General features: G+C 40.4%; 1 protein-coding gene across 1 annotated transcript in view; it reads left to right on the plus strand.

The window, feature by feature from the left end:
* PALMD (palmdelphin) overlaps positions 1-12,962 on the plus strand; it is a 31,727-nt gene extending 18,765 nt beyond the window's left edge. Inside the window, exons 4-8 of the mRNA XM_075098210.1 lie at positions 4,114-4,228; positions 5,097-5,130; positions 5,220-5,330; positions 6,081-7,178; positions 11,423-12,962. Of these exons, the coding sequence (XP_074954311.1) occupies positions 4,114-4,228; positions 5,097-5,130; positions 5,220-5,330; positions 6,081-7,178; positions 11,423-11,466 (1,402 nt within the window). The 3' untranslated portion in view covers positions 11,467-12,962. The remainder of the gene's footprint in view (positions 1-4,113; positions 4,229-5,096; positions 5,131-5,219; positions 5,331-6,080; positions 7,179-11,422) is intronic.
* Positions 12,963-15,687: the final 2,725 nt, after the last annotated feature.

The raw sequence follows: 15,687 nt of genomic DNA on the forward strand, positions 1-15,687 counted from the left end.
CACCTCCATACTACTTATTTTCCCCTCAAATAATAAACCCTACTCAAGGAGAGGACAAATACCCAGAGGACTGATTAAATACAGCAGCTATGTCATACTTCCACTTCTTTGCAAAACAGCAGCACCTTCGAAAGGTAGTTTCTTATAACTGCTAGTATAGCTGCTAGACCCTTTCAGGACAAATACACTAGGATGTAACTTCATAAAAATTTCATTGACTTAGAAGTTTCTAAAGACTTCAACACACCAGAAAGATTCTGGCCTAACTTTTCAACTGCACGAAGTCAAAAGGACTTGGATTTCTTTGAACTATATGGATTACAATCTCTTGAAAGTTTGCTTTCAACAAATTCCAGCACGCACACTCACAACATCCTCTAAAAAGGAACCGTCAAATCTGTGTCTATGTGCAAGTAGGAGTGCAAAAGCAATACCTGATGCCTAGATGCAATTCCCGTTACAAGGCTATGAGAATTTTTCCCTAACCCCACTGAGCTTTGAATCAGCCCTCTTAATTACCATATGAAGTGGGTGTTGGTATGGGTGTGAGAGCATATATAAACTTAAATAATACTTTTCTTGATCTCCCAGATAACCATATGGAGTTTAGAATCTCTGACTTATTTGCGGTTGCATTTTCTCTTTCCCTCTCCCCACCTCCCCCCACCGTTTTTTTTAATACCTATCCAGGATTTTTCCCCCCTCTTCTTCCACCCGTATGTCCAGGAGTATTTAGAGCCCAGACTGAAATAAGCCCATAGTAAAAGGTTAATGATTCTTCAGTTCATTATGCTTCTGTGAGCTTTTCATTATTAATTTTCGTATTATAATAATATTGCCATCAAGTCTCACGTAAAAATCCAACATTTCAATGTATTAAACATTATTCTGCAAGAAGTGCATAAATATGGCACATGGTAATTGCATTAGCTTCCTTTATAGCCCTCCAAGAATATTCATGCCCCCCATTATGTTTTTTAAATTTTAGCACTACAATCAGTACCTTTGAGGAGGGTCCTAAGGGCATCCTGCAGAGCTCAGGTCCAAAGCATTAACTGCTTTTAATTTATTTTTTTTTAAGCTTTTACTTTCATCCTGAATGCATTTTGCTTCACATCTCAGTTCTGAGGTCCGTGAAACCTTTGAGTTTCAAAAGAGAGGATATTCTCACTAACAGATAAAAGTCCACCTATTATTGTATTATTGTAGCTCTACAAATATAAGTTTAAATAGGGGAAGAGCAACGGTGTTATTCAGACTTCTGAAGCGGTCACACAGAGGAGATAAATAATGCCAGCCTGCATTCAACTTTTCTGGTCTGCTCACTGTAAAGGGAGGACAGGTTTCTGTTATTGATATTGACTTTGGTGTAATAGCGTGGATCCTAGCACATACTATAGAATAAGTCAAAACATAAATCAATTTTTTCTATCAGGGTTATAGGCCATCATCACTCTGTTTGTAACTTTGTCTCAGATCATCTAGTTTTAACTCTGTTCTGACAGATCTCAGCAACTAGTGGTATCAGCTGCAGTTGCCTTAAGTCTACAGCCACCAGTTTCTGACAAGGATTCAAAAATATTTCACTCAAATATGGAAAGTTTTGAAATTTACTATTGTTTTTTCCTTTAAGTTAAAAGAAGTTCTTCCAAAATCAATTCAAAACTAAAACACAGATTAACCAGAAGAGTGAAGCATGAGAGATCCAGTTCAAGCCCCAATTCAGAATTAAATCTGGACTTGATTCTAGATCTTCATGGACTTCCCAACTACTGGGCTAAGGCAGAAAATTTCCATCTAAAGCCCAAATATTATGCCCTTATATGGAAAGGAACAGTCTTGACTAGAAAGAGGAAAAAAAAAAATAGGGTATGGGGCACCTCCTTAAGTCACTGCCTTAATCAACAGAGAAAAGAATTTAACTGAGATAATTTACCTTAGAGGTGTACTTTAACCGGGTCTAGCTTTCTCCCTCTCTCACATACAGAGAGATTAGATATTTCATCCTGGACCTTTCTGTCTGAAGTGTTTCGTCAAACGTCTTAGTGCTAAGAAAATAAAAATCTAGTTAGGAAGAAGATGCCTTAAACATCATTATCAGCTTTAACATGCAAGAAAACATGTAACATAGATGTAACATTTAACACAAAGGGGAGAGAAAGGGAGCTGTGACCCCTTTTAAATAATGTACAAACCTACAGCAGAAATCAATAGCCCAAAAGAAATTTTGACTGATGAGCTTCAATCTCCCTTTGACACAACAATAAAGGTTTTCTAAGAAAATAGCCCATCAGCCAAGTCTTAAATGGCAAAATACTTCTGGTTCGCACTGCTAAAATCTGAAAGAGGTAAGTGAATTGCTGAACATCCTGCTGTCTTAGGTAATATCCAAAATTAGTCGTTTTGGTCCTCATAAGAGGTCAGCTTGCAGTCTTTGTAAAACAAAGCTCGCACTGACTAGCCCTGGGTACCATCAAAGCTCCTCCTCTAACAGACAGACCCTTTAAAATTGTTTCTTAGCTTTGGAAATCTCACCTAATTTCAATCTTAGAAGTGATCGCTATTAGCACCTGATGCACCAGGTATCACACCTATGTCAGCTACTCAGTTTTTCTCTTGCAAATTCATTGGTAAGACTTGTGAGGACATCACTTGAGCAAACACCGCAAACAGTAACCTTCCCAGCTGCTTGTCCTAGGTGCGTTGAACCAGCGTGTCTTACATGACTGCCGTTCTGCTGAAAAGCAATGCTTTCCAGAAACAAGGTTTCAGCACTTTTCCCAGAGAATTAAGTACACAAAATGCCCATGAGCGACACGTGTATGTCTGTAAAAGCCTTAGCAAGCAGCCCTGAAGTGGAGACCTTAAAACTTACTAGTATTTTTAAGTCTGTAGCTACACAACCTCTGGTCTAGTCTACCAGGAATGCTACAATAACACCCACATCAGCAATATCTTGCATTTTTAATCAAGATGTTTTCCCCTGAAGAATCACGCTTCAGGCTGTCAGTCAAGCACTGTTACACCTGTTTTACCAAAGCAAAGACTTTTGAAATCCCAGAACCCACATTCACGCATGCAAAACCACAGAGAACTGTCTTGGCATCTTGGAGCTGAACAGACACGCACCCCCCTCAGAAAGCCTCTTCACCGTCCTGCGGGTTTGTACATTCTTCATTCTCGATGCCAGACAGACTGGCAAACAACAAAGCTTCAGACTTTAGTCTCTTGAGCATCCTCCCACTATGCAGGTTGCTTAGTTTTCAAAATCCACACAATTAAGTTATCACTTCATAAATGCAGCCTGCAAAGCACATCACTTATGATTTCTAGCTATATTAATCTTCATATTAGAAAATCTGTTAAGAGCTGTTTTATCTACAAAAAGTACTTGCACATGCCTTTTTTTTTTTTTCCAAAAATTATACCTGTTCTACCCCTCAGAAATACAAATGCAATTTGATTTCCATCGAAAGAGGTGGTTCTTCTGGAATTGTAGCTTCTAGTTATAGATTGACTAGAACTTTCCTCCATGGGGGATCCATCTGAATACAGTTAGCCTACATATATTAAATTATAGCATATGACGTGATGTACTCTAGCCCTTTAAGTACTACCAGTTACAAGAACATTCTTCTGACTTTCTTACAACAAAAGAATCTGCTTCTTTTCATCATGTGTACAAGTACACATACAAAATTAAGAGACAAAAAGTCATAACGCTGGTGTCTCTACACTAGATTCCTATATCTTAATTACAAGGGATTAATCACATTTCTTGAGACAATGTAGGAGGGAAAATTTGCTTAGAGATGAGGAATTGGTGTGGAGGCCTGTATTCCTTATCTATTCCCTACTGAAAAAATACGTTAAATTCAGCCACTGTTTTCAAAGTAGGCTCAGAAGGAATCTATGGCAGGTACATTTAAAAAAAAAAAAAGATAATACTATTTCACAGTATTTCCTGATGCATGTGAAATTATAAATTGATCTCATAGAGCAAAATTTGTCAGGGTAAGTAGAATCAGCCCCACTAATGTCCATATTCACAATGTACTCAGTCCGCAATGTTGTCTCTGCCTGGAATTAAATCAAAGGGAATTGTGATTGCAGACTGGAGAAGGAAATTGAGGCTCTGGAAAGAGAGGAAATGGAAGTCTCGGCTAAGGAAGAAGCAATTTTAAAGAAACTTAAGTCTGTTGAGAAAACAACAGAAGACATCATAAAGGTTAGTGCCAAATTACTCCAGAAGTAAAATTTCTTACTTGTTCATCATCATAACCAGGGAAAGGGGAACTAGCTGGATCCTGTGAATGGTCACGAGCTTTTGGATAAAGCGGCAGTAGTTCAAACACACGCAGGGTCAAGATGTTACACTGTTCAAGTGCCCAAATGTCTCCATTTGCTTGTTTATGGGGGCGGGGGAGCAATTCCTATCATTACTCATCTATTATAGCACATCTCAAAAAAATAGCACGGCCACAGACACCAACCAGCAACTTTGCATCTCAGCCAGGGACAGCTGTAACAGGCAGAGAGGCTGGCATATTCATCCTCCTTCAGGTGACGTGTCCAGCTGAACTGCATCATAGCTTTCCCCCAAGTCCCTGAGAGAGGTTGTAGTGAAACATTACTTTATATTACCAGTTATTAGTCTTTGTCAAAAAAACATTTTGATATTTGAATATCATCTTAAACAGTCTCAAGAATATAGTGATGAAACTAAACTTCAGTTCTCCAGCTTTTCTTACACACACACGCTCTCCCTCTAAAGATATGCAGGGAGATAAGCACGACTGGAAAACCAAAGTAGAGCCTTTGAAAATTTTTGCAGCCAACCAGCTCAGGCCACAGCACGAGGGTGTCACTGATTAACACTTTATAACGTCCTGTCCTTCCCTGGGTGACTTGGAATCATATTGGCAAAAGAGACCAGAAAACTGTCACTTTCTCCCTTACCATGGTCCTACTGAGCAGGTCCACTTTTAGTCCCTTCTCAGTATGGAACGTGCACACAAAAAGTTAAAACAAAGCACTGCCTAATTAACATTTAAAACTGACTAATCACGTTTCTTATCAATGGTTCTCTTTCCTAGTCTGTGAAGACTGAAAAAGCAGAAGTTGAAAAAGGTATGTTTAGTCAAAAAATACTTTTTAAAAAGGTTCTTGTACAAGTCAGTGAAAACATACCAAATGCTTTGTGGATCTTCTTTCTTCAGAGGCGGCAGACTACATATATGCCAGCATACCTGACCTTCCCAAGTATTTCAGGCCTTCCACACTGAGAAGTACAGCACATGCTGCCACCGATAATGAAGACAAGAGAAAAGGTACTGCTTATTAGTAACTCCAAAGGGCATCCATATGTGCAAAGACTTGCTATAAATTGAATCTAACACACTTTAAGGGAAGGATAAACATTACAGATATGGGCCAATGTTGTTCTCGCTTAAGCTGTGTTACACTGTCAAGTGAGGTAATCAAAACAGAGATGGGACACTGGTGCGAGGTATGTGCCACTGAGAATAAGGATCAAGTGCTTCCAACGTTGACACTTCTTTCCAGCCCTTCGTTCCTTTACCTGGCATAACTTTAAATAGTTCTTCCCTTCGTATCATACATTTCACATTTTCTATCTGCACTTACGCCTACTCAGCAGCCGGTGGTAGCCCGGTTATTTCCCAACTACTGCAAAGCCTCCTAAACCTTCTGAGTGCCCAAGACTCTTTAGTCTTGTAGCACGTTTTGCTCCTTTAACCGTTATTTCCCAGCGCAACACCAGGGGCCAAGGTTAAACCTGGCTTTCTCAGTCAATCATGTAATGAAAACTGGCTCCTCAACAGCTTTTTTTTCCTCACAGAATTAGAGCCAAATGAAAATATTTTTTTCCACTTCAAGTTCTGACAGGACAGGAGGGGACATTCAAAAAAATGAGAATCCAATATATTGGTTATGTGTGTGATAATTTCACATATTTGATAATTCATTCTGACAGTCATTCTCTATCACTGTCAGAACTCTTCTATAATATTTCTTTCAGCTGCTGCATTATCAGTTTAAGCACTCGTTTCTTTCAACAGCATTGTTTGCCATGGAAATTAGAGTTGAAAAAGACATGAAGACAGGAGAAAACACAGTGTTATCAACAATACCTCTTCCCTCAAAGGAGTTTAAAGAGACAGGAATTAAAGTCTATGACGATGGCAGAAAGTCAGTCTATGCAGTGTCCACAAATGGCAGCACAACACAAAATGGGATGGATGAACTTGCTCCTGTTGAGGTGGAGGACCTGCTACGACAGGCAACTGAAAAAAATTCCCAGTCTCCCACAGAGTATCACGAGCCTGTGTTTGCAAACAAATTTTGCAGGCCAGTTACTCCTCAGAAAGACAAATTAGTCCCTGGACCAAAACCGGAAGACACTCAGAGAAGGGAAATGAATGGATTTAGCAATCATCAGACAGAACTTTCCTCCAAAACAGAGCCCTTTATGCAGCAACGTAAAGAGAATGGGCTTGACCTTCCAAAGGCAACAGAGCCCAAGTCTCCCTCTCCAGTGCTTTCTCATTTAGAGAAGAAAGCGCACACTAATGCTGAGAACAGGATGATACCTAATGAAGAAAGAAAAGATGCACATGAGGAATTAAAACCTTTCCAGAACACAAGAGAAAGACATAAGGAGACAAGATTTTTAAGTCCGTGCCACCTTAATGACACATCCCCTGCACCTCAAGAAAAGGAAGATGTTCAACACAGCATTGTCCAAGCTGTACCATGTTACGTGGATGACTCAGAACCAGTAACCATGATTTTCATGGGTTATCAGCGCATTGATGATGATGATGTGGAAGCAGACCAGAAATTGTCACGATACGATGGGGTTATCCGTGCAGAACTAGTTATCATTGATGATGACGACGATGACGACAGCAAATCTGAGAAACCAGCATATCATCCCATAGGCCACTATAGTCAGGTTTATCAGCCACCGAGCAGGAAAATGACAGAAGTCCCACAGACAAACCCTGTGAGCAGTCTGGGCGCGAGCCTGAACAAGGTACCCCACAAAAATTCCATCTCCCTACGAGAACAAGAGGAACGCTTAAGCTCACCGACACACCGTGCTCATCTTCACAGCCAGGTATCTGGAGACGGTACCGAAGATCCCTCGCTAACAGGTAACAGAAAAGGGAAATCATGTCACTGCTGTTTGCTCATGTAGCAAACTGACACTACTCCTGTCTACTAGCAACTGTTCCGCTTTCCTGTTTGGATTGTTTCATGGACTAATATAAACTTACTAATAATTTCTTTCCTCTTGTTTGTTAACAAACACCAATCTGCATTTTGGTACTATTGAATTATTACATCCTTAGCAATGCACTAGTTACCATATCCAAATTTGGAAGATAAACTATCTCAGAAAAGCCATTTCTGTAACCTTCAGAGATTAAAAGTGGTTCTCTTTCAAGTGACAATTAAAAGTTCCATTAATGCTACCTCAATTAGCAGAATTAGTTTTCATTTCTACCAGGTAACTAACAGCATTGCTACTTAACACTGTCTCCTCGCTGGAATGTTTTTGTGCCTATCTGCATTCTAACTACTTCCTAGATAATTTCAATTGCTCCTTAAATCAGAATGGCTGTTTAATAGCCAGCTTTACTCTGCATTTTTCTGGAATCAGCATTGCCAACCTTGCCTTGACAATGTTTATGCAAGTTTTAACATTTTTTTTTGTTAACCTGAGTTAGATATTTTTATAGCCTCTGAAACACAATGGAACAGTTTCCATCACTACCGGTGGTTAGTCCATATAGTCCATAGTGTTATTTTTTAAAACACTTTTTATATTCCATTAATACTCAAGGTGGTTATTTCTTAGTATAATGTTTTATAATAAAAGGTTGAAAGGACAATAGCAAAATCTTCCAGAAACACGGAAAGCTACTCTTTATTATTTTGCTCCACTTTAACACACACAATTAAGCTGCATTTAAGTATATTTACAGAGCAGCAGATTTCAGGCAGTAGTCACACTCCACTTCAAGGAAAGAATGCTGCGCTTGAATTATAGGAAGATCAGGGGTCCTGATCCTACATTCTCTCCCTGCTCCTCTTCCAGACTATATTCTGAATAATTTTTCAATTTGGCAGCAAAAGTATAAGTTTGGGCCCTGCCTAAAGCTGCATTGGCAGCCTGGCATTTCTTTACAATACAGGTAAAGCCAGGAGAGAGGGTGGTCATTGAGTCACGTAAGGAGTTTCAGGTGTTTTTGCATCAGCACATGCTGACTGGGAAGAGCTTTTCAGTAAATAATGCTCTCGGTTTGTAGGAGTATCAACCTCGTGCAGTGATGCACACATCGGCCTGAAATGTTCCAGCGGCCCTGCCCAGCCTCTCTGATCAATGAGGCCACTGCACTTCTTACCACTTGAGAGGCAAGCCTGCCATCTGTGCACGTTCCTGTGTCCTCCAGGGCCAAAGGCTACTGCCAGCAACTCTTATGCTAGCAACTAAAAGCAGAAGTAGCCGATACAGGCAAGATAAACCACTCCAGCAACTGCTCCAGCCCATTATATTTTGCGATTAGTTCCTTAATTCCCCCATCACATACATATATGCGTGTAATGGAGAAGCAACACTCACCCACCAGTTGGTTGCTGCTGAAACAATTCATTCAACCTACAGCCTGCTGCGTGGGTGCTCCTGAACAGATCCTGGGAAACAGGCTTCCAAGAAGGAACTGTGAGCTGGCAGTATGATTTGGGCGGGCCAGATACAGGCCATGAGATGTTAGCTGCACACCTCTATCTGTAACAATCTTTGCTTATTTTGCCTCCTGAAAGAAGCGTCTGAAACTTCTTCCCTGGTAGTCATAGACATTCCCCGAACAATCTGGGTTCTCTCTTTTTTGAGGTAAGAGGAAAAACAAACACTGACTTTCAGGAAAGGGGGCATATGTGTAAATTTAGCAAAGACATTTGACAATCCATTCTGTTAATCTGTATTTGGTCTTGCCCATTTACTTACAAGTACCCTACAAAGGAGAAAATAGCCAATTAGGAAAAATTGGTCCTAATTATATTAAAAGCAGTTTGGCAACTGCCTCAAAGATACACCCCAACAGTCAGCACTGCCTCCAAGAGAGTGCCTTAAGTGCCCAGGAGAATTTGGAACTAAGCCATATTCCTCTTTATCCCTCTGCCGATTTATTGCCACTCCCTGGGACATTTTGATCAGTGGAAAAAGCCAGGAAGTGACTCAGTTTTTCCCAAGCAGTCCTGTAATCCTACTGAGACTTCTAAAAAGGAAACAAAACCAGGAAAGCCTCTTAAATCTAGAACAATGTATTACACAGAGCTGTTTCTTAGGGAAATAAATTGTTTTCAAAGCAGCCAGTGATGCCCAGCCTAGCAGGGGAGGGCCAAACACCAAACACCACCAGTGAAAAGAGGGGAGTCGAAATTATTTTTGGTACCTCATCATTCATTACTGAAACAACAAACTGTAAAACAGAAGAAATAATCCTCTCTGAAATGGAAGCATTGGGAGGCAATTGCAGCATTTGAACATTAAACAGGCACCGAGGAGACTCTGAAAAAGAATGGAAAGGAAGGAAGCTCAGGACAGGCCAGGGAGACGGTCCCTTACGTAACAATCTCGCTTTGGGAAAGAAATGAACCTTCAGAGCAAGTCACTGAAAAAGTTAGTGATGGCCAAGGAAAACTAGGAGGCAGAGGAATTGTTCCATGTGCCAATCTATATAGAGAAATATCAGATTAAATTAGGAGCTTTCAGCATGCCCCAAACTGACAGAAATGTAGGGCAAACCTCTTTCCACGTGGCAGCAATTTTCCTTGCCCCATGAGCTTGGTGGGGGACCAATATCTCAAGGTATGTGCCCTCAGGAAAACCATACAGAGAGAAGGATGACAGTGCTGTAATTAGGACGCCAGTGTTTTGCATTATTAGGAGCTTATTTTCTTCTTTAAGTTTCAGTCAAATGAATTAGTGTGCAAACATTTTTGAAGATTCAATACTCATTAGGGAAATTAAAAGTCCTTGGCAGGGAATAAAGGCTAGATATAGTGGGAAGAAAAAGGAAAGGGAAAACTGAAGCTGAATAGGCAGTAAAACCTACTGACAGTATGGAACAGGCTCTCATGGTACATGAGGGTCTGAGGCTTTTGGCAGGTAGCTAGACTAGGTGAGCTAATTTTTTTCCTTACCACTGGCAGCTGTGCAACCTTCAAAAAACACAATGGAGACTTAGCTCTATGGGCACTGAAGAAAGCAATGTACCGCAAAACTTTTTAATTGGGAAAAATTCATGCATGTCATCTGTGTCTGTAACACATAGAGCAAGACAAAAACGGACTGTTGGCTACAAGCGAAGCATCAGACTGATTGTTCTCTCAGACCACAGCCAGGACTTGAATCCGTCAGAATTCCTTGGTCTGCAAACAGTACCCAGGGTCTTTGCAAGGGCCAAACTTAACATCAGTGGCCCTATGATATAAAGTTACACTGGGATACTTCTGTGATTTGCAACAACCTCAGCATTCAAAACATAGCTGGAGTTGGACATTTGCTGACAAGCGTAAATCAAGTAAACAGCTGCTTTGACCCCCTGTCTCTCAGTACAGAGATATATGCAGGATGAAGAAACGAGACATGCTATTTTGGTGACTCTTCAAACTAAGAGGTCAGAGGGCTAGAGATTATTCCCACTGCATTCTCAGATCAACTACGTGGTGGGGGGAGGCTCTTACATATCAAACAGCAGCATTATATTGATGTTCTAAAAATAACCTTAATATTTAATCATCTGCCCTGCACTGTCACTTTCAAACTAACCCCCGCTATACCCAGCTACAGACAGGAGCCATACTGATGTTTATACAGGTACTAAGCTACCCCGTCAGACTCAAATCACGAATATGACTAACTCCCACTGACTCACTGCACCAGGAACAGAGGAAAGTTTTGCATGAACATCAACACAAAAGAAAAAAGGCTTCCAAACAGTTGCGGCTCCCACTGAGGAGTTTAGTTTAAACAAAGAGTTTGTTTAATTATTCATGCATCCTTTTAATCTGCCAGCATCTAGTCAAGGACAATACCATCTGTCTGCAACGCGTTAGTGAAGGTAACAGAATCAAAACAGTTAGAAGAGAGCTGTGCTAATTTTCAAATAGTGATAATGGAGTAATTTCTTAATATACTCACTTTATTGCAAAATTACCAGAACTAACACCTTCTACTGATTTCTTTTTATAACACTAAAACAATGCTTATTCTGCTGGATTAACCCCCGGAGGTACGTGTATTCTTCATTTTTCTAAATAAAGAAATTTAGCATCAGAAATAGAAAGTTAGTCTTGAAATGCAATGGCTTTGTTTATTTTCTTTTTTCAGCTCTGAGGATGAGAATGGCAAAGCTGGGGAAAAAGGTGATTTAACAGCTGCAATGACGTGGAATTAAAATCTACTACTCAAAGCAGAATAAAGCTAAGAAGAGTTTCTTCAACACACCTGTTTTTTTGATCATAATGCTTGTTTTGCTCCTCCATTTTATGCATCCGGGTTATTTTGCCCTATGCATAATCCAAGGGACTTTAACAACCTTTTAGATTTGACCAGCTGCCACAGACAAATCACATCCTGGATTTTGCTGAAAGTAGTGGAAAGTTACCTAAGACCATAAACGCAGCGCATATCTAAGGATGAAGACATGTGCGTACCTGCTCCCACACAGAGCACATAAACACCCATCTCCACGGAACTGCACAGGAAATTGTTTCACTTAGAAGTGTGCCAATCTACCTGTTCTTGATTGAAAACACTGTCCCAGCATTCTTCTGGTAAAAGCATTGATTAATAGAAAAACTAAACATGAGAGAGGAGCAGGAAGAAATGTAAATAGAAAAGCTGGTTTCCAAGCACTCCACCTTGGCCAGAATTTAAAGCATTCCTTTTTAAGTGACAGCAAAATAAACCAAAAATAGTAAAGTCAGCATTTAAATATTTAGCCACCTTCTAGAGCTCCACAGTCCAGCCACCCTTCTATTTTACATAGGACAGTATAGCCATCCTCAGACCCTGCTCCCTTCCCCATGCCACATACGTGCTGCCCACCCGTAACCTTGCAGATGAATCCTGTGCATATCACTATGAACAGCCTGACCTGCCAAGCAACGTTTCACCTCCTAGTTTGCTCAAAAAGCCCTGCTTTTCCAGGAAACTTGTTGCCAGACAGGCAGTGCCTGTCCATCAATAAAAAGAAAAAAATACTACTTAGTATACAAGTTTCAGTTGGCCAGGGAGCTAAAATTAGTGCAAGCTTCCCATCAGAAATACTGAGTTGCCAATGGCTTGCAGTTGCAACAGAAGGTCTGTTATAGGTGCAGCCACTGCTGGGCACAGGCTCTCCAGCAAGGTCCAAGGCTCCCACCAAGGAACAGGTTAATTCTTCCCACACAAAGGAGGAGCTACGGGCCTTTAAGCAGCCATAAGGTACAATTACACCTAGAAAAATCACACGCAAATCAGATTCTTCCAGTACATAGTCCTTGGGAGGGGGGAAAAAGTGCCTCATAGCACTACATCCGTGTATTCAAATCAGTATGATAGCTTTATTTTGCTAGTCTTATCCTGGTTTGAATCACTAAAGAGATAAAGCTCAGGTTGCGTTACTCTAATATAGCTGACTCAAATTATGCACCAGCAAAGAACAAGTGTAAGTTTTTTGCTGGTCTTCCTCGTTTCAAAGCAGGAAACTGAAGCTACTACCTCATACTGAGGCCCAATGGTAGTAATCAGCTGACTTGTCGCCTCTGAACACTTGGTGGCTCCCAGTCTGAAGTGGGTAATAATCTCAAATTTTAGGACTTGTCAGAGATGGTTACCTGGAGATTGGAACAGTAGATAAAAACAAATAAATTTAGCTATATTACAACTTTCCCTATGTCTATCCTGGCTTCTGTGTTTCTTTTTTTATAGTGAGGGTTTTTTTTCCTCCTTATGGTTCTTCTGTAATTTGTGGGTTCTGAGAGCAGCAAAAGTCATTACCTTCAATATTTTTTTTTAATATCTTCTTAAAGGTTCTTAACAGGATACACCAAAAAGTGAGAGAGAATGATATGAAGCAGTCATGAGCAGTTTTCATAACAGCGGCAGATTGCTATGGACTCTCACCCCATCTTCCCCAATAAACTTAAACGATCTGGAAAAGGGGTCAAAAATGCTGCTGCCAACATTATGTTTTTCCAAGTAGTTTAAAAGAAAGGAGACCAAAGAGAGACTTCACAATAGGGAATGCAGAGTAAATCTACAGGTAAAATTCACTACCAATACGTGAAAAGTAATGTTAAAAAAACAGAAATAACCCTAACCACACACAGCACAAGGACTAGCTGTCAAGCTGGTGTCATGAACCTCTCGGCTGGGAAGACAAACACCTTGGCATTATTTTATATTGTCCTCTGGAAATATCAACTCCATGCTCAGAAACCACAACAGCAAAGAGAGCTTTAGGACTCATTATGGAAGGCACGGAAAACAAATCAAAACACAACTGTGGCAACAGCACTTTATATTTACAACTTGAGTAGAGTTTGGTTACCCCACCTCAAAGAGACAAATAGAGGAGGGTAGTGAAGATTATCAGAAGTGGGAAATGGCTAAATCCAGCAGCAGTCATACAGGGAAAAGAGGCAGAAAGGCATGGAAATGAAAGGCCTAGAGAACTGCAATAAAGGCAGGAAGGTAAAAAACAAAATACAGATCAGTAAACAACAGCACCAAGAAGCAGGCTTAAAACAAAAAACAAGAGCACTTTCTTACAATGACTGATTAAATGGGAGGGCAAAAGTATTAACAGGGTTTTTTTTAAAATAATTAATTGTACATTTTGCAGATAAAATTCAACCACTACAAAAGCTCACGATCCAGCTGCAGTTTCTAGTTTAGGACATCCTTGCACAGATTCTGGCAAGTAGCAAGGACATCTTGCTGCACAGGGGAAAATATCACTGTCTTGCTCTAAGCACTTATTACCACCACTTCCAGGGACAGTCCTGGGCTCTGCTTTGCCATTTAGCAATTCTGATGTCACGTGTATTAAAACTACTCCATTTGTGCCAGATGAATATGAACTGTCCCACACTAATACACTAGCTATCGTAGCAGCAAGGATATCAGGTCATTAATTTGGAGGAACAGAGACACAAAATGGAGCATTCAAGAGTTGTGTTCTTCTGGGAAGCAGAGAGGTTCATCGTCTGAGCCCAGAGCTTTCCCACATCCCAGAGCAACAAGAACAGAATTACAAGAAGGCAAATCATCTTTTTCACATGTCAGTACAGATGCCATGCAAAATTCCAATTCATCATTAAAGCTGAACGATTTCTAGGGCCCAGCAGAACAAAAGTCTCTTGGAAACAAAGCCGAAGCTGGGGTCCCTCTTAGCACAGTATCACTTGACCAGGATGACTACCACAGACACCTGGTTCAGTGTCACACAGATGTTCATCTTTGGTGGTTTGAAATACTTAAAGTCACTTTTGCACATTGTGAGGAAGACCAGCAGAAGATATATGGGGATTTGAATTAGCTCATGTATGAGCTAAAACAGATGGTACCAAGCATGTTCCGAAGCACTTGTCCTGTGTCAATCCTATTGTGCCACCCCTCAGGTAAGTGAATACAACAGCTCTCCCCTTCACACATACCCCTTAGAGAGGTGGAGATCAGACTGATGTGAGCAAAAAATTTCTCAGAATTACTAGCAGACCATCCCTCTTAATCATCCTTCTGTTCACTTGGAGTCTTTCTTACTTCACTCTGTGCTGAAGGTCTAAAAATCACCGAGATATTAACTTCTGCACTGAAACGCAGAAGATTGCAGTCTTTCCTCAATGATTGCTGTTTGAAAAGGGATGTACCCACGTAGAGCACAGTTCACACACATGACAGAAGAAAACAGGACGTAACTGTTCAAACAAAAGCTTAAGCATAGATGTCAAGTAAACACCCATTTCAAAATGTCTATCTGTAGGAACTGGCTTGAAAGTAAAGATCGAGTTTCTTCATAAAGCTTGAGAATTTTTTTATTAGTTCATCTAGGAACAGATCCTGTTCCGGACATCATTTACCTGTGTCAACCACCTGACAGATTAAAGAAAGCAAGCAAAATAAAACTGCTGTTATTTGGACAAGAGCGCCACGTAGTGTTACAAACCGTGATGGAAAACAAAAGGCAGGCAATCTCACTCTTGCCTTCCCAAGCCTGGGTAAAGGAAAAACATGGGCGTTATTACATCGAGTATGAAGTCTCCTCATCTTGAGATTTTTTACAAAAAACAGAAAACAGTGTAGCCTTCCGTGTAAGGAAGAGAAACAAAGCACACCTTTTCCAAGTTCATTCAGCAGCCTACATGCCAGCTAGCAAAAAAATTTCAAGTAAAGCAAAGTAGCAGTGAATTCCAGTGCATTCGAGCTATTCGCATCAGTTTTCATTCAAAACATATGCAAGAAACATGATGTGTAGTTAAGTCAAGAGCAGATGACCAGTGTTTGGAGGCTGTACCTAACAACTCAGAACAGTAAACTACTTGTTGTGAGACTGATCACAGGTTTAGACTGGACAGGGAGTGTTTCCCTGTCTAGAAGAACCCAAAAAG

Source organism: Phalacrocorax aristotelis, chromosome 6 (assembly GCF_949628215.1).
Source record: "Phalacrocorax aristotelis chromosome 6, bGulAri2.1, whole genome shotgun sequence".
In the NCBI taxonomy this organism is placed as follows: Eukaryota; Metazoa; Chordata; class Aves; order Suliformes; family Phalacrocoracidae; genus Phalacrocorax; species Phalacrocorax aristotelis.